Genomic DNA, 27770 nt, shown 5'->3' with positions numbered 1-27770 from the left:
TATATATATATATATATTTGGTTAAATTTAATGGCAAGATTATTATTGCAGAGTTTTTTATCTGCCTTTTCTCTTTCTCTGAGAATCTCTTTCCCTTCCACGGGAAGTTGTCTTATAATGTCACCATATGACATTGTTTTGTAAGTTACTTTGGGCATGTTTTACAAATAAATCTAAAAAGGGAAGGGACCCATCTTTGCTGTGCTCAATTGTAAAATTGATACCAGATGTCTCTATTAATCGTTCTTTTAGATCGTCTATTTGTTGGCAATTTTCAGCTTTAACGAAAATATCGTCTATATATCTGCAGTAAATGTGAGGTTTTTGCAGATTTGCGAAAATTTCATTTTCAATGCTACCCATAGAAAACACAGAAGTGCTGGCAACAAACCAAGACCATAGAAGACTACCTATCCTCGAGGCTCTCTTTATTAAAGAAACATCACCCAATCTTAATATACAAACTAGGGATTTAGAGGCCCTCCCTAGCGTAAGGAGATCTCAGCTCCCTGAAAGAAGGCACAATACTGATGACGTCACACAACAGCCGACCAATCAGGAAGTAGAATAGTTCGGGAGTCCCAGTCCAGCCCACTAGCCAATCAGAAGCCTCAAAAATGAAATATCAGACCAACACTAATAGTATATAAACACAAAAATTCAATCAGATATTCACACTCTAGCCACTGATGAAGCACTAAGTAGTGTGAAAACGCGTTCTGGCCAGTTTTTCACTTTGGTAAAGCCATGCCCAAAGTAACTTACAAAACAATGTCATATGGTGACATTATAAGACAACTTCCCGTGGAAGGGAAAAAGATTCTCAGAGAAAGAGAAAAGGCAGATAAAAAACTCTGCAATAATAATCTTGCCATTAAATTTAACCAAACATGCTTGAGAGAAAATCTCCTGCCCATATATACAATGAATATATATATATATATAATATATATGAGAGATTTTGGGTGGTGGAAGTAAGATGAAGATGCTCTTGGAATAGGTTATACTCTTACGTTACGACCACTTTGGTCTTCTTCAGAGAGTTGTCTACAGAAGGTTTTACATGTCACATTTTATATCATTCCTGAGGGGCCTCTGGTCAGGTCACAGCATCCAGGAGGTGAACATTTGCCTGGTGTCTCAGCAAGTCTAGTATAAGGACACTTGCCACCTTTGATAAGCAGATAAATCCCTCTCTTCCATTAGTGTTTTCTTTGACGTTTATATATCCAGCTTCAATCATTTTTCTTGTTTTCTTTTCATGACCCTTTCTGAGGACTTTGGCCTCTTTCCAATGGGGAAGGTGGCCAAATTTGTCTGCATGCTGAACTAAGGTGTTGGACGTCCTGTGCGCTCTTAAGTCATTTTTATGTTCAGATATACGTTTGTCTAAACCTCGGCTCAGCTCACTGAAATAGGAGGCTGAGCACCCTTTACAAGGAATCTCATAAACCACACTTAGGTCATTGATAGGACTTTTTTCTTGTCTTTTCACAATTCTTGCTATTTTGTTGGAGGAGACTTTAGCTGTTTTGAGTCCACCTTTCATTAGGAGCCGATCGATGTTCTCAGTGTTAAGTGCATTGGGAACAGTTATGTAAGTGTATGTCTTCTCACTCTCGGATTTGTGGGCTTTTGTCCTATTGTCCTATTGTGGATTTCTTTGGCTTTGTTCCTCATCCTGCAAATTAGGCCACTAGGGTATCTCGGTTCTTTGATTATTTTTGTAATATAATTGAGCTCATCTTCTAAATACACGCTACTACAAATTCTGTAAGCTCGAAGGAAGAAACCAATCAGAACTCCTGTTTTCACCCTCTTGCTATGACCTGAAAAATAATGGACAAAATCATCTCTGTTCGTAGGTTTACTATACACTGCAAATTTTACTTCACCATTTGTCCTGTGAATCAATGTATCAAGAAATGGTAGTTTGCCTTCTTTTTCTATCTCAATGGTGAACTGGATGTCTTTGTTGACACCATTGAGTCTACTCAATTTATTTTCCACACTAGCAGAACTGTAAAATTGCGATGACATAGTCCACATATCTCAACCATGATGTTCATGTATTTGTATGTTTCCAACATCTCCATGTATTTGTCTTAGCAAATCTATTTCTCCCCGTCTTCTCCTTTTCTGCATGAGGGGATGGAGTGGGGGGGTCGCCAAATCAATGAAATGGCCTTGCTGTGTCTTGCAACACTGCTTCTGACCCAGGGCAGTGGACAAGATGCAGGGATGACCCATCATCCAGGAGGTACCAAGATAAGAGGGAAGAAGGTAGAGGGGAGTGGAGTATGTAGGGGATGGAATGGGTGGGAGTGGTTTCTGTGCCTTTGTCTTTTGGCTACCTCCTGTGTAAGGGGGAAAAGAGCCTTTGGAATATGTATGTATGTACAGGTACTCCTCGTTTAACGACCTACTCGGTTAACGACAACTCGGAGTAACGACGGGCTTTATGACGTCGTTTAACGTAAATCTCCCAAAGTTACGACGTCGTGTACGATAATTAAGTTGGCTGAGGCAAATTTGTATGATGTTATAAATGAACTTGTACGGTGGATATTAGCTGTGAGGTAAAGTGTTCTGAAGCTTAGGTCTACATTACCATCCTGCAAGCTGCAAAAACTACCTGGGGTACAGTGTATACTGGTAGTGGTAAATTTTTAGTTTCGACCATGGGCGTAATATAACAATAGAAAATTAATTATTAATTTTGTCAATTATAATGTATCAACGTAATATGCAATTTTGTGAGCGGAAATGAAAAAAGAAAATTGCTAAAACAGATTTCGTAAGTAACGAAGTCATGTCGGACGAATGGTACACCATGTTTGTTATGATAGATGCCGATGTCGAAGAAATGAAAGGATGATAAATTAATTCGTCTAACCTAAACTAAACTAACCTAACCTGTGTTTAATAAATCATTACCTGCAAATTAAATGTCATCCGGCTCCTCCTCGTTGTCGTCGTCGTGAGAGACGTTGGCAGACGACAAGATGGCGTCCCGAGCCTATGCTACCGACTTCGTTCATTAGCATATTTTCTTGTAGCAAGGTATTTTTTACTTTCATTTCCGCCCACAAAATTGCATATTACGTTGATACATTTTAATTTACAAAATTAATAATTAATTTTCTATTGCTATATTGCGCCCATGGTCGAAACTAAAAAAATACCCCGGTATTCAATATGGAATGTCAGCATACGCGGATTTGGTCATATACGGTAATTTTATGAACCTAACCACCGTAAATAAACAGTAAATAAAGCTTTAATGTACTGTATAAAAGAGGGAAAATACACGAAAATAAAGATACATGTATTGCTGAACATTGTACATACAGTACATGTACGTATATGTATACACTTTCGCTTAACGACCAATTCGGTTAACGACGGCGCGCTGGTCCCAATTGTCGTCGTTAAACGAGGAGTACCTGTATATACAGTATATATATATATATATATAAGTTATTTCTGGTTCATTGATATAGTAACTTGTAGTAATGAACTTTGGATACATTTTCAGTGCACACTCATTGACTGCTGATTTAGATGTTGTAGAGATGGCAAAGGCAGCTGATTTCTTCTCAGCAGATGGTGTGATTCTTACAGGCAATGCCACAGGATGTGAAGCTGATGAAAACCAACTTAGAAGTAAGTGGTTTCTTAAGCATAACCAAAGTAAACCTGAAGCATAGTCAGCCAACAATGAAACAACATTCCTAGTATACAAAATTGATTAGGGCTTTTCTACTGGCATTATTGATAATATTCTCTTCTTCCCTAGCACAAGTTGACTAATAAAGCTTATGATCAACTGAGATGAGTTTTTTGTTTGAACACATAAGAAGTGAGAGTATAAGTTTTGATGAATAGGTGGCATGCTTGCTCAGGAAATGGATGGCATTATGAGGCTTATTTATGTCTGGGGTATTGGCTGCTTGTTATTGTGGCAAAGTAGCATGCAGTCGATACTTTAGGGTCTATATGGGGCGCCCCACGGACCAGAGCCACACATCATTTTGTCTATGATAGAAGAAATTCTGTTCATAGAGAAATGATGACACTTTTATACTACGACTGTCCCTCCGTTATGCTGTCCCCCAACCCCTTGTTGCTGTCCTGTACCATTTCTCTGAGTATTCTCTTTCTGTGATGGGGGAATTCCCTGTGGTGGGGGAAAAGAATACTGCCACCAAGTTTCCCACTTGGATCGTAAGAGGCGAGAAAAAAGGGACGGGGAGAGGGACTAGGCATCCTTCTCCCTGTAGCCCCACGGGGCACACATCCTAAAGAGAAAAGTGAAGGCATAAGGGGTGCTGGAGGGCCTCGGGCCAGCACCCTAAGGTTTGGGTCTTTTAATGTGCGTGGATGTGGTACAGATGAGAGTAAAAGGGAGGAGATAGGTAGTATGTTTGTGAGAAGAAAGATGGATGTGTTGGCTTTGAGTGAAACTAAGTTGAAAGGGAAGGGTGAGTGTAAGTTTGGGAGTGTAAGTGGGAGGTTATCAGGAGTGAAGAGAGGGCGAGGGAGGGAAGTGGTGGCTATTCTAGTAAGTGAGGAGATAGGTCAACAGGTAGTGGAGTGGAAGGAGGTTTCCTCAAGGATAATGTGGATGAAGGTGAAACTGGGAAAGGAGATGTGGGTCTTTGTAAGTGCATATGGGCCTGGCAGTGAGAAGAGCGTGGAAGAAAGGGAGGCCTTTTGGATAGATTTAAATGAGTGCATAGAGGGTTTAGGAAGAAATGTCAATGTAATAGTACTGGGAGACCTTAATGCTAGGGTAGGAAATGGTCCAATTGATGGAGTGGTTGGGAAGTGTGGAGTTCCAGGAAAGAATCGTAGTGGAGAGTTGATGGTGGAAATGTGTCTAGAAAGAGAGTTGATGATAGCAAATACAGTGTTTCGGAAGAAAGTCAAGCATAAGTACACATGGGAGAGGGTGGTGGAGGGAAGGGTGGTAGATAGAGCACTAATGGATTATGTAGTGGTAAATAGGATTATGATAGGAAGAGTTAAGGATGTACATGTGCTAAGGGGAGAGGGTGGGGGAATATCAGATCATTTTTTGGTGGAAGGTAAGCTGAGAGTGGAGGATAGATGGAGAAAGAGGTAAGGGACAAAAGGTAGGGAGGTTCTTAGAGTGAACTCCTTGAATGAAAAGGAAAAGGAGAAGGAGTACGAAAAGAAGCTGAAGGAGGAGTGGGAGGGAGTAAAGGATGGAGTAGAGATGGGTGTGGAGGAGGAATGGGGATGGTTCAAGGAGGGAGTCTTAAAGTGTGCAAGGATGGTGTGTGGAACAAGAAGGACAGGGGGAAATAGAAGAAAGGGTAGTGAATGGTGGGATGAGGAAACAAAGAAGGTTGTAGAAGAGAAGAAGCGAGCATTCACAGATTGGTTACAAAAGAGGACGGAGGAGTCATATGAGACGTACAAAGAAAAGAAAAGAGAAGTAAAGCAAAAGGTAAAGGAGGCAAAGAGGAGAGCAGATGTGAAATGGGGTAGGAGTATGACAGAAAATTTTGAAAGTAATAAAAAGATGTTTTGGAAAGAAATAAAGAGAGGAAGAGGAGGCGAATCAAGTAGAGAAGAAAAGGTAAAAGGTACAGATGGAGAGATGATAATGGAAGAGATGGCAGTAAGGGGAAGATGGGCAGAATATTTTAGGGAGTTGCTAAATGTGAAGGAGGATAGGGAAGGAAAGATAGCTGCAGTGGGAAATGCGAAGAAAATGAGAGTGATGAGTGAGGAGAATGGAGGAGAAATAAGGAAGGATGAGGTGAAGGCAGTTGTAAAGATGATGAAAGCAGGTAAGGCACCTGGTCTGGATGGATGCCATGCAGAATGTCTGAAAAAGGGAGGTTCAGTGATGGTGGACTGGTTGGTGAGGTTATTTAATGTTTGCTGGAGAGAGGGTAGAGTACCGGAGGACTGGAGAAGTGCCTGTATAGTTCCTCTTTACAAGGGAAAAGGGGACAAGTGTGAATGTAGTAGTTTCAGAGGGATTAGCCTGTTAACCCCTTCCATACGGTGCCGCACATGTAGGCGTCATGGGGAGCGAGTGTATTCGCGAGGCTGCCATATCGGCGTCTTGATTATATTTATTGTAGTCACCCCTCCATAATGACATTCTTTCTAATTCTTTTGTAATCGCATTTTCTATGGTTATCAAAATTCACGGGTGAAGAGAGAACGATCGATATAAGCGGTGACTATATTTTATGATGCGAGTATTATTACGACACGTCGTACGGCTGGCATTGGCTGCTGCCACCGAGATCTAAGTCCATGACGCCTACGTGTGCGGCACCGTATGGAAGGGGTTAAGTGTAGTAGGGAAGGCTTATGGGAGGATCTTAATTGAGAGGATTAGGAGAGGAACAGAAGGAGTAATTGGTGAGGAACAGTGTGGATTTAGGACAGGTAGAGGTTGTGTAGATCAGATCTTTGTGGTAAGACAGATATGTGAGAAAGCTATAGGAAAGGGGAAGGATGTTTTTTGGGCTTTTATGGATCTGGAAAAGGCTTATGATAGGGTAGACAGAAAGGCACTGTGGGAGGTTATGCAGATTTATGGGATAGGAGGAAAGCTTTTGGGAGCTGTCAAGAGTTTTTATGAGAGTAGTAGAGCTTGTGTCAGGATTAGAAATGGAGAGAGTGAGTGGTTTGAAGTAAAGGTGGGACTTCGTCAAGGATGCGTTATGTCGCCCTGGCTGTTCAACTTATACATGGATGGGGTGGTGCGAGAGGTGAATGCTAGGGTAGTGGGTCAGGGATTGGAGATGGTTAAAGAAAATGGAGAAAAGTGGGAGGTGAGCCAGCTGTTGTTTGCGGACGACACTGCGCTTGTGGCAGGGTCAGAGGAGGGATTGAGGAAGCTGGTGGCAGAGTTTGGGAGAGTATGTGATAGAAGAAAGCTAAAGATAAATGTAGGTAAAAGTAAGGTGATGAGATGTACAAGGGGTGAAAGTGGCAGTAGACTGGAAGTGAACATTAAGGGAGAGCGACTGGAGGAAGTGGATAGTTTTAGATACTTGGGTGCAAGTGTAGCAGGAAAAGGTGGAGTAAAGGTGGAGGTAGAATGTAGATTGAGAGAAGCGAGTAAATGCCTTGGTGGATTAAAGAGTGTAATGAGGAATAGACATTTGGGAATGGATGCGAAGAGGAGACTGTATGAAGGAGTGATTGTGCCAACAGCACTGTATGGGGCAGAAACGTGGAACATAAGAGAAGAAGAGAGAAGGAGTTTGAATGTGTTTGAGATGAGGTGTCTGAGAAGTATGATGGGGTTTACTAGGCTGGATAGAGTGAGAAATGAGGAGGTGAGGAGGAGAACAGGGTGAAAAAGGATTTGGGAGATAGGGTTGATGAAAGAGTATTAGGATGGTTTGGACACATGGAAAGAATGAGTGAAGAAAGACTAGTAAAAGAGGTATGGAAGGCAGATGTGGAGGGAGTGAACATGAGGGGACGTCCTAGGATGAGGTGGATGGATGGGGTGAAGGGGGCTTTGGGGAAGAGGGGAATGTCTGTTGTGGAAGGAAGGGAGAGGACGGAAGACAGAGGTGAGTGGAGAATGGTTGTATATGGATGATGTTGTGATTGCATGAGGAGGAATGGGCAGGGGGGTGGGGGGTGGGGTAGTATGTGTGAGTAAATTTTAACGCAGCCCGAAGGGATTTCTCCCCGTCCTCTCCTTATATGCAAGGGGGGACGGAGAGGGGGGGTCGCCAATTAAATGAAGCGGCCTTGCTGTGGATGTGCTGTGTCTTGCGACACTGCTTCTGACCCAGGGCGGTGGGCAGGGTGCAGGGATGACCCATCATCCAGGAGGTGCTCAGATGAGAGGGAGGGTGGGAGGGGTGTGGAGTGTATGTAGGGATGAAATGGGTGGGAGTGTTTTTATGCCTTTCCCTTTTTGGCTACCTCCCTTGTAAGGGGGAAAAAGCCTTGGTATATGTATGTATGTATGTATTTATGTCTCATGGTGGAGCGTACTGAGTGTTGATAAAAAAAGGGGAGGAGTAGGGAATTATCTTGCTCTAGGATGCTCATTTGTGCTTTCTCAAAGTGTAATGATGCACCTCCGACTTGGGCAACCCATGCTTGGGATAGCTTGGGTTGCAGCGCAGGGTCTTGGCCAATCATTTCCCAGAGCAGCAGTCACATGACATAACTTGCACAGTGTGGGGGAGATAGCTTGTGTCGCTGGGCATGCTAGTCACTACACGTAAAGGATAAAGAGCACTCAACTCCACACACTCCTCTAGATGCCTTTTTAGTGAAGTCTGTCTCTCGTGGGAGCAATGCAGCAAAGGTAGATTTTCTTGTAGTAGGATGCTGGACGATGTAGCAAAGTGTTGCCCAGTAGTATGATGCGTGATGATGCAGTGAAGAGCATTGCCCCATAATATGATACTTGACAAAGCTCAGTGTAGAATTAGGAGGTGGCTATGTTCGGCCAGAGTGTAGATCTCTGATGTATCTTCTCAGCATGTGGAATCCTAGTTGTCTGCCACCAAAATGTAATCTTGTGTTGTTCTATATTGGTTGGAGGTGTTGGAGATCAACTATTTGTGGCTTCTGGTCTTTATTGTGTCGCCACTGTGACTCATGGTTTCCGTCAGGGGAGGTGACGAAGAAAATGGTGACAGTTGCCAACAATATATTTTACACTTAGAATTCAAATTGTGGCAATTGCCAACAATATAATGCTTATTTCTCCAACATCTGTCTGATTATATACATCTATGCACATTATGGAACTGAGTATGGACACTCAGTATTTACTTTAATTCCATACAAATTTATATATGTACAAGAAGTGATGAAATTACACAAGTGGCAACCTTACAATCAGCACCACCACAAACATGTTGGCACAACATGAGGCCTAGTGTGGACAGGGCCTCAGCCAATGATGTAGAAACAGTTCTACATTAAGGTAACATAGGCATCAGTCCAAAGTTTCTTCTTAAATGGAAGTGCTCAAGAACTGTTGCCAGCTGTTGTGGGGCTGTGATTCTAGTTAGTGAAGCATGAGGCAACAGATATTATTGACACATTCAATATTTCTGCTGCTGAATAACATTGGTGTTCTTTATGATAAAATATGCAGTGTTTCTTTGAAGCAAGGGGTTAATGGTTGTACCCATCTGCTAGTGGTACTTTGTAAGTTGAATGAAATTGTGTTATTTGTCAAAGTAAAATCTGTGGAGTATGTCTTTGTAGCAGTGATTAATCAAGATATAGTGTGAACTTCACTGTGGTGGCAGTTCCAAAGCTTAATACGTAAGTACTAAGACTAGAATTTGTCAATAAATTGGGTCAGTGTAGGTACTCCCAACCCATGACAAATTGTGCTGGTCTCACATTAGCTTAGTTGTGGGTTGGAATCCCTCTGATTCCTAGCATTGACTGTTACCCCAACAGCCTATGCACATAGGGCAAAGACAACAACTTCAGGAAAGAGGATTAATGTATTTCAAAATTCCTTTGTGCAAAATATTTTTATATTCTCTTATTAAACAGATGTGGTTGCCCAAGTGAGTTTACCAGTCTTGGTTGGATCTGGAGTGACTGTTGATAATGTGGACAAGTTTTCAGATGCCCATGGTCTCATAGTGGGTTCACACTTTAAGGCTGATGGAAGGTTAGTTTCAAGTCTTTCACCAAGTAGATCATTTTTCATAATTTGATTATATTGAAAAGCTCTTTATCTTGAAGTTGTATATATTTATAAACATAATTATGTATACATACAGTATATAATTATATGTACACATATATAAGTAATGAGGTAAGATATGACAAAGTTTTGAAAGTAATAAAAAGATGTTTTGGAAAGAAATTGAGAGAGGAAGAGGAGGCGAATTAAGTAGAGAAGAAAAGGTAAAAGGTGCAGATGGAGAGATGGTAATGGAAGAGAAGGCAATAAGAGGAAGATGGGGAGAGTATTTTAGGGAGTTGCTAAATGTAAAGGAGGATAGGGTGGGAAAGGTAGTTGCAGCAGGAAGTGCTAAGAAATCACAATGATGAGGAAAATGGAGGAGAGATAAGGAAAGATGAAGTGAAGGCAGTTGTTAAGATGATGAGAGCAGATAAGGTACCTGGGTTAGATGGGTGTCATGTAGAATGTCTAAAAAAGGGAGGTACAGTGATGGTGGACTGGCTGGTGAGGCTTTTAATGTCTGTTTAGAGAGGGTAGAGTGCCGGAGGACTAGAGGAGTGCTTGTATAGTTTCACTTTACAAGGGAAAAAGGGACAAGTGTGAGTTTAGTAGTCCCAGAGGGATCAGTTTGTTAAGTGTAGTTGAGAAGGCTTATGGGAGGGGTTTTGATTGAGAGGATTAGGAGAAGAACAGAGAGAGTAATTGGTGAGGAACAGTGTGAGTTACTTGGATCAGATTTTTGTGGTAAGACAGATATGTGAGAAAGCTTTAGGAAAAGGTAAGGATGCTGTTTGGGCTTTTATGGATTTAGAAAAGACTTATGACAGGGTAGACAGGAGGGCACTGTGGGTGATATTGCAGATATATGGGATAGGAGGAAAGCTATTAAGAACAGTCAGGAGTTTTTACAAGAGAAGTAGAGACTGTTAGAATCAGAAATAGAGTGAATGGTTTGAGGTAAAGATAGGACTTTGCCCGGGGTGTTATATCACCCTGGCTGTTTAATTTATTCATGGATGGTGGTGCAAGTGGACACGACAAGGGTAATGGTCCAGGGATTGGAGATGGTTAAAGAAAATGGAGAAAAGTGGGAGATAAGCCAGTTGTTGTTTGCTGACAACTCTGCTTGTAGCAGGATCAGAGGAGGGATTGAGGAAGTTAGTGACAGAGTTTGGGAAGTTGTGCAAAAGAAGGAAGTTGATGATAAATGTGGGTAAAAGTAAGGAATATTAAGGGAGAGAGACTGGAGGAAGTGGATAGTATTAGATACTTGGGTGTAAATGTGGTGGGAAAGGGAGGAGTGGAGGTGGAATTAGAATGTAGATTGAGAGAAGCAAGTAATTTCCATGGGAGATTAAAAAGTGTATTGAGAAATAGATAATTGGGAATGGATGCTAAGAGGAGATTGTATGAAGGAGTGATTGTGCCGACAGCACATTATGGGGCAGAAATGTGGAACATAAGAAAGGAATTTGAATGTGAGATGAGGTGCCTGAGAAGTATGATAGGGGTTACTAGGTTGGATAGAGTGAGAAATGAGGAGGTGAGGAGGAGAACAGGGGTGGAAAGGGAGTTGGGATATAGGGTAGGTGAAAGAGTATTGGGATGGTTTGGACACATGGAAAGAATGAGTGAAGAAAGAAGTAAAAAGGGTGGGGAAGGAGTGAATATGAGAGGGTGACCAAGGATGAGATGGATGGGGTAAAAGCATTAAGAAAGAAGGGAATGCCTATTGAGGAAGGATGGGAGAAGACAAAAGATAGGGATGAATGGAGAATGGTAGTATGTGGATGATGCTGTGATGCATGAAAAGGAGTGGGTGGGTGATGGGGGGGTGAGAGAGTGTGTATTTACCTAGTATTATATGGGAAGGAAGCTATGATTGTGGTGACCCATCTTTGTATCTTTCAGCATAAAATTTGTTCTCGTGTGAAAAATAATTTGACGTAGCCGAAAGGGATCCCTGTCTTCTCTTTTTCTGCATGAGGGTACTGAGAGGGCGATGGTAGCAGATTAAATGAAGTGGCCTTGCTGTGGATGTGCTGTGTCTTGTGACACTGCTTCTGACCCAGGGCAGTGGACAAGATGCAGGGATGACCCATCATCCAGGAGGAGCCAAAAGAAGAGGGAGGGAGTGGGGTGAATGGGAGTGGAGTATGTGGGGATGGAATGGGTGGGAGTGAATTTTTTGCCTCTTGTTTTTTTGCTACCTTCCTTGTAAGAGGGAAAAAACCTTTGGTATATGTACATATATACTTTTGTTATCAGAACTTTTCAAGTCTCTCCTTTTGGATAAACACATATCCCATTAACACTTTGACCATCTTACTATCCACCACCCTAAATAATTTTTATAGTACTCATGCCAGTCTCTCTTCTTAAACACTGTGTTCACTCATATCATCTCCCTTTCTGAACACATCTCTAACATCTCTGTGCTATAGTTCTTACCTGTTACCTTGTATCTCCTGATTACTTATCAAGGTAACTCTTATTCTAGCATTGAGATCCACCAACACACCACATTTTTATTCCTCCCAAAACCCTCTACACATTCATTTAAACACATAAAAAATCCTCTCTCTCCTTTCACTTTTCTCACTACCAGGACTGCATATTCTCACAAAAGTCCATATTTCCCATCCCAATTTCACCTTTGCCCACATTCTACTGAAAGATACTTCACAAAGCACTTGCCTATACCAAAGGAGTCATTCCTTCCCTCCCTTGCCCCATCATCACTCTTGACACCCTACCCGCTAGACTTCCAAACTCAAACTCCCCACTTCTCTTTCAATTTTGTTTCACTTGGTGCTAACACATTCATCTTTCTTCTTACAAAATATACTATTCTCTTCCCTTTTACTTTCATCTGTACCACACCCAGTTGCTAGGGCTTTGGTTGGAACCCTCCCAAATCCTCTTTTTCCATGACCAGGAGAAAAAGAATGGGAGATCCCGAGTTCCTTCATTCCATCTCATTTAGTTGCCTTCTATAATCCACATGAGAATACAGTGGTGGCACTCTTCTCCATTACAATAGGATCAGATAATGACAAAGTAGTCATAGAAGTGGTGAAGAATCGATTCAAGGGAACAGTGCAAAGGAGTGATTGCATTAATACAAAATATCATCAATCCTTTATGAATAGAAATTTTACTCTAACATAGACGAATGATGTGTGGCTCTAGTCTATAGTGTTTCCCTACAGAGAAAAATGTGAGAGGAAAGCAAAATGTAAAAGTGATTCTGATATGTATTGTAACTCAATTAATGCAGGAATTTAATTTGGTAAATTCTTTTGGCAGGTGGAATGCAGAATTAGACTTCAACCGTGTCAAGATCTTTGTTGAACATGTTCAGAACTTCAGGGCAAGAACTATTTCTTCAGATTTACATCGCAAGTAACTTTGGAAGGAAGGAATATCATGTTTCTAACTTAACAGAGTTTAGATTTTATTACAGGGTTTTATATTTTAACATAGCTCTGCCATGTTCTGTGTGATATGAAGGATATTTAAAAGCACTTGGAAAAACATGATTTAGAAACACTTATTTACAATTTGCTATTATTACATTTATCAGTAATATAAACCACATGGGGGGACGGAGAGGGGTGGGTCGCCGATTTAATGAAGCGGCCTTGCTGTGGATGTGCTGTGCCTTGTGACACTGCCTCTGACCCAGGGCAGTGGACAAGGTACAGGGATGACCCGTCATCCAGGAGTTGCTAAGATGGGAGGGACGGTGGAGGGGAGTGGAGTGTATTTAGGGATGGAATGGGTGGGAATGATTTTATGCCTTTTTTCTTTTTGGCTCTCTCCCTTGTAAGGGGGAAAAAGCCTTGGTATATGTATGTATAAACCACTTATTATCTTTTCCTTTGTTTCATTATTCATCTATCCATATTTTACATTCATTGTGCCCTAGAATTGAGTCACCACCTTCCATACAAAAATATTAGATAAACCTCATACTAGGGTATTGACTGTATGTTGACATGCATTCAGTACTTTAAGGACTGGGTTTTGGGAACACATCAATGGATCAGAGACACATATTCGTTTATGCTAGAGTTAGATCTCTACTCATGAAGGAATGATGTTGCTTTCATACAACTGTCCTTTATGTTGTTCTCTTGAACCAATTCCATACCAGTTCTTAGATTATACATATTACTTTTCTAGTCCTCCTGTGGTTTGGCAGAGAAAAATGCTGTCACAATGATCCCATTTGTGTTATAGAAACCAACTAAGTGGGATGGAGTGTGGGGACTAGGGCTCTCCCATATATTATTTTTCTTATACAATGTTGAGGCGTAAGAGGACCTGGGAGTATGATTCCCACCAGAACCATAGTGATTGAGTACAACTTAAAAACAATTAAAACACCTGGACTAGACATATACTCATGTATAGTATGACAGAAACATACTTCTTTTCCTCCTACCTAGCTACCTCCATCTTCTCTCATTCCTCCCCTTCCTTATCCTTCCCATTCCTCCTCTTCCTTATCCCTCCCATTCTAACTCCTCCCATTTCCACCCCTCCTCCTCTACTCATCCCCAGCTCCCTCTCCTCACATTCCAACTCCTATTCTTCACTCACTCATCCTTTCCCATGCTCTTCCTTTTCCTCACTCTATTTCTCCTCTTTTTTCATGCTCCCTCTCCTCCTCTCCCTCCCCCTCCCCCATTTTCCTCTTTCTTCATCATCCTCCTCCCCAAATAGTCTCCTTCCTCTTCAGCCCCATTCCTCCTCCTCCTCCTCCTCCTCCTCCTCCACCACCTCTCCCCTCTTCTCCTTTTACTACAACCCCAAGTATTCATCGTCCTTCCCTCTCCTTCCCATCCTTCCCCCTCCCCATTATTTTTACCTCCTCCTTCCTCATTCCTTCCTTGTTCTTCTGCTCCCTTCCCCTGCTCCCCCTCCTAGTCCTCTCCCTGCTCCTCCTGCCTCTTCCCCTCTTGTTCTCCCTGCTCCTGCTCCAGCTCCCCGTCACCATCCTGCTCCCCCCTCCTATTCGTCCTCCTGCTCCCACCTCCCCTTCTTCCTCTTCCTCTCCTCCTGTTCGACCTCCTGCTCCCCCTCTTCGTCCTCATCCTCCTCTTCCTTCTGCTCCCCCTCCTTCTCCTTTCCCCCACCTCCTCCTCCTCCTGCTTCCCTCTTTCTGCTCTTCCTCCTACTGTAGTATCTTATCCTTCCCGCCACTCCCATCCTTCCCCCCCCCCATCGTTTTTCTTCCCACCTCCCAGAAAATAGATAAATTATAAACAACATTAACTCGCCATAACTAACCATGTGAATGGATAAAGTCATATGAAGAGGAGTCATAGTTTTTGGCGAAAAAAAAAAAAAAGTCACTGGCCATACTTTCACATAAATAATTTTGGGAAGGTAAGTCTCTTTGACATAATGCACTAGTCCAAGAATAAAAAACTGCAAGTTCATAGAACATTGGCTTTCCCAAAATGCATCAGGATTGACGTATGGAGACGAATATGATCGTTTTATACTTCTGGACAGAGAAGGTAAGTGGATAGAAATTGGCTGTTGTAATCAAAGCTCTATTTTCACATGGTGTTAACGGACTAACAAAATTCTATTGTATAGGCAACTTCCGTTAATTTCATACATTAATATTCTGAGAGAGGCAGAGGGAAAACGTACAAATAGAACGAGAGTTTATTCTTTAACTAGTTTCGCACTATGGTGCTTCTTCAGAAAGAATAAAGAATAAACTCTCGTTCTATTTGTGCGTTTTCCCTCTGCCTCTCTCACAACCTGTCAAGATGTCGTCACATAAATGTTCCTTATTTTCAGATTTTTAATACACTTATGATGATATGACAATATAAGTTTGTGCTATTGGCGGATGCTCAAGACAGAACGACGAAGAGGGAATAGTGCAATTAGTGTCGCACATAAGAAGGTCAACCGTACAGGTGTTGGGCCACTTGACTTATTAGGGACAAGGTACATCATATGAGAGTGTTGTGGTGGCTCACTAATGTCGGTCTGGCTAATACCACCTTGCTGAGGTTTACCGAGCGCGACTGAAGGGCAGAGTAAGGGTGCGAGAAGAACCCCTGCCACAGCTAGCACAGGACGTTGAGTTGCTGGTGAAGCAAGCATACCCCACAGCTGCAGAGGACATGGTGGTTACACTTGCTCGAGACCACTTCATGGATGCCCTGCTAGATCAACAGCTCCAGATTTATGTAAACTAGGAGCACCCAGTGGATGTCCAGATGACACTGGTGAGAGTCAAGGAGTTCAAGGCGTTCCTGCGCACCACCATTATGTTGCAGGCGCCTGTGCCCCTTTGTCGAGAGGCTAAGGTTCATCAAGCACAGGTGAAGAAGACCACTAAAGCATGGAGACCTAGCCCTGAATACTTCAGAGGAAAATGCTATTGGTGGGGCCAGGTAGTACACAGGAGGGGTACGAAGGACGCGTTTTCTAAAGAGACTGGATCCATCTATGTTCTTGCCATGCTGGTGGAACTGTGATCAGTATGGCCAGAGGACAGATGCTTGCCAGCAAGCCAAGACTGGAGTAAGCGGGAAAACCTATTGGGCTGGATACGGGGCCCAAGACCCAGCTAGCATCCCCAGGGCCGCAAGAGGTGGTGTTACTAGGCACTGTATGCCACTCAAGGATACAGTGCAGGTTAGTATTGGCGTGGGCAGTGTAAAGGAACAGCTGCCATTCTACGTGGTCAGTACAGAGGAGCCTTGTCTACTGGGCCTGGATTACCTGATGGAGAGTGAGGCGATCATCATCTTTGGGAGTAGGAAGCTGAAGGTGGACGATGAAGAGGTACACTTGATCATCCTAGGTGACGCAGAACAGGTAAGTCAGCCACAGTTAGCAGACCCCCTGGATGGAGGTAGAGTTCAATGCATGCTTTAAAAACTGGGCAAGACAACAGGAGTCTGCAGAAGCCAAGGAAATCAGCCACAGCCGATAAGGGATGCGAGTGGTGGACAGTCGAATGAAGCTGTAACAACTGTGAAGGAACTGCCAGAGCACCTGAAGGATCTAGCACAGAGGAAGGACACATGCCTGAGGAAGAGACTGAGTTGTTGTGTCATCTCCTGTCCCAGTTCTCGGACATGTTCAGCCGTGGAGACATGGATGTCGGCCATACGTCGTTAGTAGATCACTCAATCAACACCAACAACAGCCTGCCGATCAAACATCCACCGAGGAGAGTTCCTACAGCAAAACGTGCGGACATGGAATGAACTGTGTAAGAGATGGTAACTTTGGGTTTAGTGGAGAAATCTGACAGTCCCTGGTCATTGCCGGTGGTACTAGTAACGAAGAAAGATGGTACCAAATGGTTCTGCATTGACTACCAGGCCCTGAATGCAGTGACTGTGAAAGACTCGTATCCATTACCTATAGGAGCGACAATACGCTGACAGGAGTACAGTGGCATTACATGCTGGATCTCAAGTCAGGTTACCACTAAGCAGAGATGGAGTTGGAAAACAAGAAGCCCACTTGGACACTGCTAAGGCCAACAACACGGGCGCCAGAGGCGGAAATGTGAAAAATCGGAGAAAAGGCTCCACTTTGGATGGCCACCACACACACATTTACATTGGTGTGTAAATGTAAATAACAATGCCATCTATTGAGTCTACCTAGTGTATTGTGGGAAGAGTTTAGAAAAAGCCCGTTAAGAATGCAGCCAATATCACTGGGTAACAGTTTTTCACAAAATTTTTCTCTTGTTTTTTATTGTTTCTAAAGCAAATATTTGTGCTGGTTCTAAATATGTACTTGCTTTTCTTCTACCATCAACCGTTTTAGTGATAAAGAAAATTATACTAATGAATAAGTGTACGGGGTACGGAAAACACAATTGTCGCTTACAATTTTCTTGAACATGGCTACAAGAGGATGCAGGAATTTACAAGGTTCATTCTATTATGTGTGTGGTTTCTGTGCTGATGTATATCATAAAAAATTGTGAAAGGTGCAAAGCACTGGATTGCTTATAGAGCATTTTGGAATGAGTATAGGTGACCAAGAAAAACCATGGGCCCCTCATGTGATATGTGGAAGTTGTCAAACAAATTTAGATCCATGGCTGATAGGTGCAAGAGAAGCAATGCCATTTGCTGTGTCGAGAGTTTGGCTAGAGCTAAAAATAAATAAATAAATAAAAGATAATCCCAATGATTGCTACTTGTACATTATTGACATATAAGTACAAAAAAGCTAAGGGAAGAAAATCCCTTTCATATTCCAGCAATTTATCCTTTATTGCACCTGTGCCACATGATTGCACTGGTTCCACTGCCACCAGAAAATGTAACAAAATCAATATTGAAATCTTCCAAACATCTACCTATGTTTTCTTGTAATACAATTACACATACAATTTATATTTATATTCCAACTGATAAATACATTTTTTCAGGTAGAGGATATGGTGGGGGTTTCATCAGGAGAGTGGGAATGGTGTGACAATGAGGAAATGGATACAAATTTTGAGCCAAGACTGAGTACCACCCCACACTTTCCAAATCATCATGAACTAAATGAGCTCATAAGGGACTTGGGCTTCACTTTGTCAGGAGCTGAGCTGTTAGCATCCAGACTGAGTGAATGGAACCTGTTGGGGGAGTACTGTAGATCAACAGTATACAGGAAGCGCCATGAGGAATTCAAAGTATACTCGTACTTTAACATAAATGATGATCTCTGCTTCTGTGAAGATATTAATGGCTTATTTACAGCTATTGGAATTGATCATAACTGGACAATGGTGACTACTCATAGATAGTTCTACAAAAAGCCTCAAAGCTGTTTTACTACATAATGGGAATCAGTATCCATCCCTGCCTATAGGATACTTGATACAGATGAAGGAAGAATATGACAATGTAAAAAGGCTTCTCAAGAAGGTAAACTATGGTGAGTTTAAATGGGATGTTTGTATTTACCTAGTTGTACTATATGGGAAGGGGAGCTATGCTCGTGGTGACCCATTTTTGTATCTCACAAGATCAAATTTGTTCTTAAATTCTTGTGTTTGCACACACTATTTTTTTCATCCAATTTGTTCCATATATCTATCACTCTGTGTGGGAAGCTGTTCTTTTTCAGGTCTCTTCTGCAGTTATCCTTTTTGAGTTTCATTGCATGTCCTCTTGTTTTTCCTCTACCCCCCTTTAATAAGTACTCACTATCAAGGCGTTCTTTTCCTTTCATAATTCTGTAGATGGTTAATAGATCCCCTCGTTCTCTTCTTTGTTCCAGTGTTGGTAATTCCAGTTCAGCCAGTCTTTGTTCATATGTCAGGTTTGAAAGTGTTGGGGCCATCTTTGTCATTGCTCTTTGTATTCTTTCTAATTTTCTTATATTCTTTTTTTGTGCTGGGCGACCATATGAGCACTGCATATTCTAGTTTTGGCCTTATCAGTGTTTGTAATATTTTCTTAATCATTTCCTTATCCAGGTATTTAAAGGCCATCTTTATTGATCTCAACAAATTGTATGTTTCTCTGTCTATTTTATTTATATGTTTATCTGGCGACATTTCTTTGGTGATTTTAAAATGTTTGCCTTCTTACATGGATTACAGGATGTGTACACCAAATATTAATGTTTCTTTGTGTTTGGGACAGTTGGGCTGATAATGAACACTACCAGAGAGTGGAGTGGCCCCCTCAAGATGACTTGCAGCCAGGAAAACTCAGTGCTATTAGACAGCATATAATAGATCCTGCCAAAGTGTTGCTACCCCCACTTCATATAATGCTTGGTTTAGTCAAAGAGTTTGTGAAAGCATTAGATCATGATGGAAAAGCATTTCAAGAGATTTGTCTACTCTTTCCAAAACTATCAGAGGCCAAAGTTTAGTGTGGCATATTTACTGGTCCACAAGTAAGGAAAATGTTGAAGTCAGCACAACTTGAAAATGCAATGAGTGATGTTGAAAGAAAGGCATGGTGTGCATTTTGAGGTATAGTTGTATTCCTTGGTAACAATAAAGACCCAAACTACAAACAGCTCATAGTAAAACATTTGGAAAGTTATAAGAACTTAGGATGTAGAATGTCATTAAATGTGTACTTTTTGCATTCACATTTGGATTTTTTTTTTTTTTTTGTGAAAACTTGGGAGGAATGAGTAAAGAACATGGTGAGAAATTCTATCAGGACATTGCTGCAATGGAGAAAAAATACCAAGGAAGATGGGACGTGCTATAATGACTTATGGTCACTGATGCGTAAAGATCAAGGAGTTTACAGTAGGAAATCACGCTCATCAATGTATTTATAATGGGCACTCATAACTGTATCATATGCTTTTATACTTATATTTTCTCATTTGTTGAAATGGGAATAAAAGGACAAAGTATCGGCTACTATTTATAAACAATGTGAATATGCTAAATATAGTGTACTATCATAGTTTAGCATAGTTTGTTATGCATATAAAACCTCAATTATCTTTTGAAATATCGATGCTATGCAATTTTCACAGTGACTGAGGGGGGTTCTTAAAAGATAGCAAAATTTATGTAAAGCTGCACAAGGTTATAAATTTCTCCCATTTTTGTCCGCATTTTGGCGACCTTGTACTAGCTCCTCCCATAGATAAACCAGGACCTGGGGTACTCAGTAGGATTGGTGAACAGCTGAATTTTTCAAATCATCAGAGCTGCATAAATTGGATATTTTCAATTACAGCCCAAGTTTTAGCATACCAGATTTAACAAATGGTTGTATTCTGATCAGTTTAGCCTAAGTTGTAGGGTATTCTTCCCTACAGCAGGCATTGCAAAAGATTCTTTAGTAATTTATATAAAACTAGAAAGGACAAATAAGTAACAAGAATATGTACTTTTTATTTCATATCACTAGTAGGTATTTTAATGTTGCTGCTTAAAATCTGGCAACCTGAACGATGACAGGGGTTCCATAGATCTGAAATGTACAAAGTTATGTTGATAAAGACTGGCAGACTTTTTTTTGTCTATATATACAAATATCCAGAACTCCACAATGAAATAATTTCTTTTATAATTGCATATCCTCTTAAGAATATACTTAATTTGATATGTCTCATTATTACATGTGTTATTGTTCAGTATTTGTACTTTTACAAAATGTGACCTTGGTATTGTTTTTTTTTAACCTTAGCATTATTGTAACTCAAAAATCATATGAGCAACATCTTTGATTATTGTACTTGTTTATTTATCATTTGGTGTTAAGGTATTAAATAATCACTATTTTCAATAATTGAAAAATCTAAGGAACTTCTGCAGTAGCAGTTTTTTATCATTAATTTGGTTTAATTTATTATTGCATAACTTTTAAGGTATGTTACTGTGGTACTCATTGTTGTATTCTACTCTGACAGAGAATGTATATGCCATATTATCTAGTCTAAACCTAGTACTGAATATGCTGTATGTAATGATGTGGTACATTGTAAAAAAGTGTTGTACAATTATTGTGTATTATACTTACGTACTGCTCAATTAGAAATTGTATATTTTCCCCCATTGTATAATTATCATAGGTTTTGTGGGACATTAATTTCATTACTGAATGTATTATTTATTTACAATATTTGTACAATTAGTTGATGTCCTTATCTCCCAATTGGGTACTCTTTACTATATGCATGCTCAGGCCCAGGCCAACAAGATTGCTTTTGATGCCTTGGAGTCATTGTTTCATTCAGATGTAGGTAGATAAAGATGCTATCACTTTGGATAGGTTCCTCCTTATTTTGGGATTTCTTTTTTATGTACTATTACTGGTACCTTTTGAGAGGAGAGCAGCATCTTCTCTCAGCTATAAGACAGGAGAGTCCCTATTGTATTTTGCAACATGGCTTTCAAGTGCCTTATGGTTCTTTGAGGAAAATGGAGGAGAAAAAATGGACCCGAGTTTGATGATGTCATGCAGAATGTCTGAAAAAAGGGAGGTACAATGATGGTGGACTGGTTGGTGAGGTTGTTTAATGTTTGTCTAAAGGAGGGTAGAGTGCTGGAGGACATGTATGGTTCTGCTTTACAAGGGAAAAGAGGACAAATGTGTGAGTGTAGTAATTTCAGAGGGATAAGTTTGTTGAGTATAGTTAGGAAGGTATATGGGAGGGTTTTGATTGAGAGGATTAGAAGAGGAACAGAGTGGGTTTAGAAAAGGTAAAGGTTGCATGGATAAAAAATGTGGTAAGACAGATATGTGAGAAAGCTTTAGCAAAGGTTAAGGATGCTTTTTGGGCCTTTATGGATTTGGAGAAGGCTTATGGTAGGGTAGACAGGAGGGCAATTTGGGAGGTTTTGCAGATATATGGGATCAGAGGAAACCTGTTAATGGCAGTCAAGCATTTTTATGAGAGTACTAGAGCCTGTGTTAGAATTAGAAATGGAGAGGGCAATTGTGGAGGTTTTGCAGATATATGGGATCAGAGGGAAGCTGTTAAGGGCAGTCAAGCATTTTTATGAGAGTACTAGAGCCTGTGTTAGAATTAGAAATGGAGAGGGCAAGTGGTATAAGGTAAAGGTGGGACTTCACCGGGGATGTCATGTTGCCATGGCTATTCAATATGTACATGATGAGGGGTGTTGGAAGTAAATGCAAGGGTAATGGACAGGGGACTGGAGATGGTTAAAGAAAATGGAGAAAAGTGAGAGATAAGTCAGTTGTTGTTTGCTGAGGACACTGCACTTGTGGCAGGATCTGAGGGGGGATTAAGGAAGGTGCTCAGATGAGAGGAAGGGTGGGAGGGGTGTGGAGTGTATTTAGGGATGAAATGGGTGGGAGTGTTTTTATGCCTTTCCCTTTTTGGCTACCTCCCTTGGAAGGGGGAAAAGGCCTTGGTATATGTATGTATGTAGTGATGGAGCTTGGGAAGGTGTGCAGTAGGAGAAAGGTGAAGATAAATGTGGGTAGAAGGTGATGAGATGTACAAGGGGAGAGGATGGCAGCAATCTGGAAACAAGTATTAAAGGATAAAGGCTGGAGAAAATGGATAGTTTTAGATACTTGTGGTTGCAGGATCAGAGGAAAGATTAAGAAAGTTAGTGACAGAGTTTGGGAAGGTGTGTGAAAGAAGGAAGTTGAAGATATATGTGGGTAAAAGTAAGGTGATTAGATGTACATGGGGAGAAAGTGGTAGCAAATTGAAGGCGTATGAGTGTGGTAGGAAAGGGAGAAGTGGAGGTAGAATGTAGATTGAGAGAAGCAAGTTAATGCCTTGATGGATTAAAATGTGTAATGAGAAATAGATGTTTGGGAATGGATGCCAAGAGGAGATTGAAGGAGTGATTGTGGCAACAGCACTGTATGGGGTAGAAACATGGAACATATGAGAAGAGAGAAGTTTGAATGTATTTTACCTAGTTGTATTATACAGGAAGACAGCTATGCTCGTAGTGACCCATTTTTGTATCTTTCAGCATCTAGTTTGTTCTTAAATTCTTGTATAGTTTTTGCTCACAATGTTGCCTCATCCAATTTGTTCCAGATATCTAACACTCTGTGTGGGAAACTATTCTTTTTCAGATCTCTTCTATAACTATCCTTTTTTACTTTATTGGATTCAGTATATTATTTTCTTCCAGATGTTTAATCCATCTACTTTTGATAACTTTTTCACATATTTTTGCTGTTGTGCTTGTAAGGGAGACAGATCTATAGTTAGGTGGATATTCCTTGTCCCCTCCTTTATATATTGCTATAATATTTGCATTTTTCCAGTCTTCTAGTACTTTTCTGTCTTTGAGTAATCAATTATCTTTTGTATTTTGTGTTAGTTCATCTATACAGTCTTTTAATATCTAATTTGCAATTCCATCTGGACTGCGTGATTTTCTGACGTCAAAGTTTTTTATTTGGTCCCTTATTTCCTTCTGTGTCAGTTATTTCTTTCATTGGGGGTGAATCTTTCAGTCCTTCCTCCCAATTTTGTGTACTTTCAGTTGTGAATACAGGTTTAAGATTGTTCATAATTTCAGCCATTTCTACATCTATTCATCATTCCCTTTATGTAATTTCACTATTTCTTGTTAACTTTTAGTTTACCATTCACATACCTGTAGAATAGTTAAGGTTGGTCCTTGCATTTTTCTATTATATGTCTTTTTCATATTTTCTCTTTTCTTCCCTGCATATTTTTACATATTCATTTCTTAGTTTGATATACAGGGTGACCACAAAAACACTCCTTGATTTAAATTATTAATAATATAACATATTGAGTTCAGAATCTTACAAGTTTGGTGTCCAAAGTTGTATAAACTAATGCATTTTTGTCTCTCTTTTTTTCCAGTTCACAATTTCTACCTGACCCGCTAGGTGGCAGTCTTATCCAAGGTTGCGTACACCCAACTCCAATGTGTGTGTTGGAGTTTGGCAAAACAGTGTTACAAATGTGCAGCGTTCGTTCAGACACATTCATCATAACAATCCACCTACTAACAAGTCCATTTTAAAGTGGTACAATGATTTCATTGCGAGGGGGTGCATCTGTGATCAGAGAAAAGGACATTTCATCTGCCCAGCAGTGTCAGAGGAAGTTGTTGACAAGGTCAGAGACGCTTTTGTTCGCAGCCCCAAGAAGTCGACACACAGATGTAGCCGAAAGTTAAAACTTCCACAAAGCACAGTCTTACACAAACACTTGAGGTTTACCTCTTATAGGCTGCAACTGGTCCAAAAGTTATACCCGAAAGACAAAGAAATGCGCTTTGAATTTTGCCACAGTCTCCAGGAGTCAATGGAAAATTATCCTGCTCTGCTGTCAAAGATCATCTTCAGTGATGAAGCAACCTCCAACCTAAGTGGAAAGGTGAACAGACACAATGTGAGAATATGGGGGACCCAGTATCCTCATGCTAATCTTGAGTTTGACAGTGACTCTCCCAAAGTGAATGTGTTTTGTGCAGTAACAGAGAGGTCTGTGTATGGGCTGTTTTTCTTTGAAGGACCATCCATTACTGGCCAAACCTACCTAGAAATGTTACAGAACTGGTTGCTGCCAAGACTACAAGCTGCTGAAGGTGATGGCTACATTTTTCAGCAGGATGGAGCACTGCCACACTGGTCTCTCAATGTACTTTTCTGTGAAAAAATATTGTAAATACTTATATATAAACTATTAAGGGAGAGCATTTTATAAGCCTTTACTTTTTCTTTTTCGTTTAGGAATGTCCCCTGTGGGGCTACAAGGAGAAGGATGCCTAGTCCCACTCCCCGTCCCTTTCTTCTCATCTCTTACAATCCAAGTGGAAATACTTGATTGCAGTATTCTTTTCCCCCACCCCAGGGATGACCCGTCATCCAGGAGGTGCTAAGATAAGAGGGAGGGTGGAGGGGTGTGGAGTGTATTCAGGAATGGAATGGGTGGGAATGATTTTATGCCTTTTCCTTTTTGGCTACCTCCCTTGTAAAGGGGAAAAATCCTTGGTATATGTATGTATTTTATAAACTACTGCTTCTGCTCTCTCCTTTTCAACAAATTAATGTTTATATTTCTTTTGAATGGAAGTGAGCATTAAGGGAGAGTGACTGGAGGAAATGGATAGTTTTAGATACTTGGGTGCAAATGTGGCAGGAAAAGGTGGAGTGGCAGTGGAGGTAGAATGTAGATTGAGAGAAGCGAGTAAATGCCTTGGTGAATTAAAAAGTGTAATGAGGAATAGACATTTGGGAATGGATGCTAAGAGGAGACTGTATGAAGGAGTGATTGTGCCAACAGCACTGTATGGAGCAGAAACATGGAACATCATAGAGGAAGAGAGAAGGACTTTGAATGTGTTTGAGATGAGGTGCCTGAGAAGTATGATGGGGGTTACTAGGCTAGATAAGAGTGAGAAATGAGGAGGTAAGGAGGAGAACAGTGGTGGAAAGGGAGTTGGGAGATAGGAGGTAGGGTTGATGAAAGAGTATTAGGATGGTTTGGACACATGGAAAGAATGAGTGAAGAAAGACTGGTAAAAGAGGTATGGAAGGCAGATGTGGAGGGAGTGAACATGAGAGGACATCATAGGATGAGATGGATGGATGGATTGAAGGGGGCTTTGGGGAAGAGGAGAATGTCTGTTGAGGAAGGATGGGAGAGGACAGAAGACAAGGGTGAATGGAGAATGGTTGTATATGGATGATGCTGTGATGCATGAGGTGGAATGGGTTGGGGGATAGGGGGTGGAGGAGTATGTGTGAGCAAAATTTGACGCAGCCTGAAGGGATTTCTCCCTGTCTTCTCCTTTTATGCATGGGGGGACGGAGAGGGGGTCGCCGATTTAATGAAGTGGCCTAGTGTGGATGTGCTGTGACTTGCGACACTGCCTCTGACCCAGGGCAGTGGACAAGGTGCAGGGATGACCCGTCATCCAGGTGCTAAGATGGGAGGGAGGGTGGAGGGGAGTGGAGTGTATTTAGGGATGGAATGGGTGGGAATGATTTTATGCCTTTTTCTTTTTGGCTGCCTCCCTTGTAAGGGGGAAAAAGCCTTGGTATATGTATGCATGTATTTCTTTTGAGTTAAATTCACCCATAATTACTATGTTTCCTCAGTAATTCAGTTAATATATTCTTTGTGCCTTCCAATATTTTGGAATGATCACTCTCTGCCCAAGACTGTGTTTTTTGGGGGGCACATATATTACTACAAATTTTCTACTTTTAATGTCACTGTTTTCAACTTTTATCATAATCAATTCCACATTATTTTTTCCTTCTGTTATCTTTATTACATTTAAGCAATAGTAAAAAACATGACCCCACCCTGTTTCTCCTTTCTATTTTTCATCCAATGGATGTATAGACCTTGTCCCACAGTATTAGGTGGTAGTGGACCTTTTATTTTTGTCTCCACAATTCCCATTATGTCTGGTTTCTCTACTGCCTGATAGTCATTTAATTCATTTAGTCCTGAATTCATGTCATGTTGGTATATGTTTTTTAATATTTTCCTTTCTCTTCCTTTTTTGTTTATTACATTTCCTTTTTTTATATTTCTCCATATTTTTATCATTTTTGCTATGTGCCAGTTTTTGATAGTACTTCTGCTTTTATTTGAGACCTTAGTTTGATTTTTAGTAGTCTATATATTTTTTTCTTTAGGGTATTGCCCCATCCTATGTACCTCTCCTATCTCTTTGTGCATAACCTGTCCCTCCTCTTGTACATCTCATCACCTTACTTTTACCCATATTTATCTTCAACTTCCTTCTTTTGCACACCTTCCCAAACTTCGCAACCAACTTCTTTAATCCTTCCTCTGATCCTACTACATGCACAGCATCATCAGCAAACAATTGGTTCATCTTGTACGAGTACCAATGCAAAATTATCTATACATTACTTAATATGCATGCTATCTTTTTCATTTAACTTTCAGTGTAATGTTAATAGATGATGATAACTTCAGAAAAATCAAAATATTTATTCTATATGAGAGGGAAATTAATGTCATTCAGAAATCTTAAATTTCCATCTATTTTAACAACAAAAGTTGCATGAATATCGTAAGTAAAAATATGTATGATATTTCTGTTGTTATAATCATGTACTCTGGTGCATTTACCAGTATTGTGCCAACTTTTGTGAAGTTCCATCCAAGCGTACATTTTTTACCCAATTTACTGCTTTTCATTTATATCACACTTTTTTAGACCCTTACATGTTATAAACACACATTTTTCATAGAATGGACCCTAATATTTTGGTTAGTGATCTGAATTTAACATCTTAAGGCCCAAACAAAAGGAAAAAATCATCAAACCTATGTTGTACAAGGGGTGCAACAAAAGTGAAAATTTTCATAACAGCCCCAGGTCTACTTATAAGGAAAAAGAAGCTCTTGGTATATGATATACAGATAGATATGTAGACACTTTGCTGCTCCAAAGTGCTTAAGGTCTTGTCATTCTTAACAAAAAATGGCACAAGCTTAAAAAGGATTAAATACAAGCTCGACATTACAGAAAGTTTATTACTGGAGTAGAACAGTACATAATATACAGCATGTACATCACAGAACTGATAATAATAAGTGGTGAAACCTACATGAAGCTGAGAGATGGGGACGGGCGAACACACGA

At 40.6% G+C, this 27770-nt stretch overlaps 2 protein-coding genes across 5 annotated transcripts in view; both read left to right on the top strand.

The window, feature by feature from the left end:
* Positions 1-13561, top strand: part of LOC143023049 (uncharacterized protein F13E9.13, mitochondrial-like) — a 44131-nt gene extending 30570 nt beyond the window's left edge. For all 4 annotated transcript variants that reach the window (XM_076181519.1, XM_076181516.1, XM_076181518.1 and 1 more), the window contains 3 exons: positions 3539-3666; positions 9544-9664; positions 12992-13561. In XM_076181519.1, coding sequence (XP_076037634.1) covers positions 3539-3666; positions 9544-9664; positions 12992-13091 — 349 coding nt within the window. In that variant the 3' untranslated portion in view covers positions 13092-13561. The remainder of the gene's footprint in view (positions 1-3538; positions 3667-9543; positions 9665-12991) is intronic.
* A 4576-nt stretch (positions 13562-18137) lies between these two features.
* Positions 18138-25440, top strand: LOC143023047 (uncharacterized). Its single transcript, XM_076181515.1, has 2 exons — positions 18138-18616; positions 23996-25440. Exon 2 carries the CDS (start codon positions 24407-24409, stop codon positions 24803-24805), a length of 399 nt encoding a protein of 132 aa, XP_076037630.1. The 5' UTR covers positions 18138-18616; positions 23996-24406; the 3' UTR covers positions 24806-25440.
* Positions 25441-27770: the final 2330 nt, after the last annotated feature.

Source organism: Oratosquilla oratoria, unplaced genomic scaffold (genome assembly GCF_046742065.1).
Source record: "Oratosquilla oratoria isolate Oo_2021 unplaced genomic scaffold, ASM4674206v1 SCAFFOLD291, whole genome shotgun sequence".
NCBI lineage: Eukaryota > Metazoa > Arthropoda > Malacostraca > Stomatopoda > Squillidae > Oratosquilla > Oratosquilla oratoria.
This window is presented reverse-complemented; position numbering and strand designations above follow the sequence as displayed.

Coding starts and splice junctions, on each gene's coding strand:
- LOC143023047 (XM_076181515.1), top strand. CDS start 24,407: ATGCGCTTTGAATTTTGCCACAGTCTCCAGGAGTCAATGGAAAATTAT.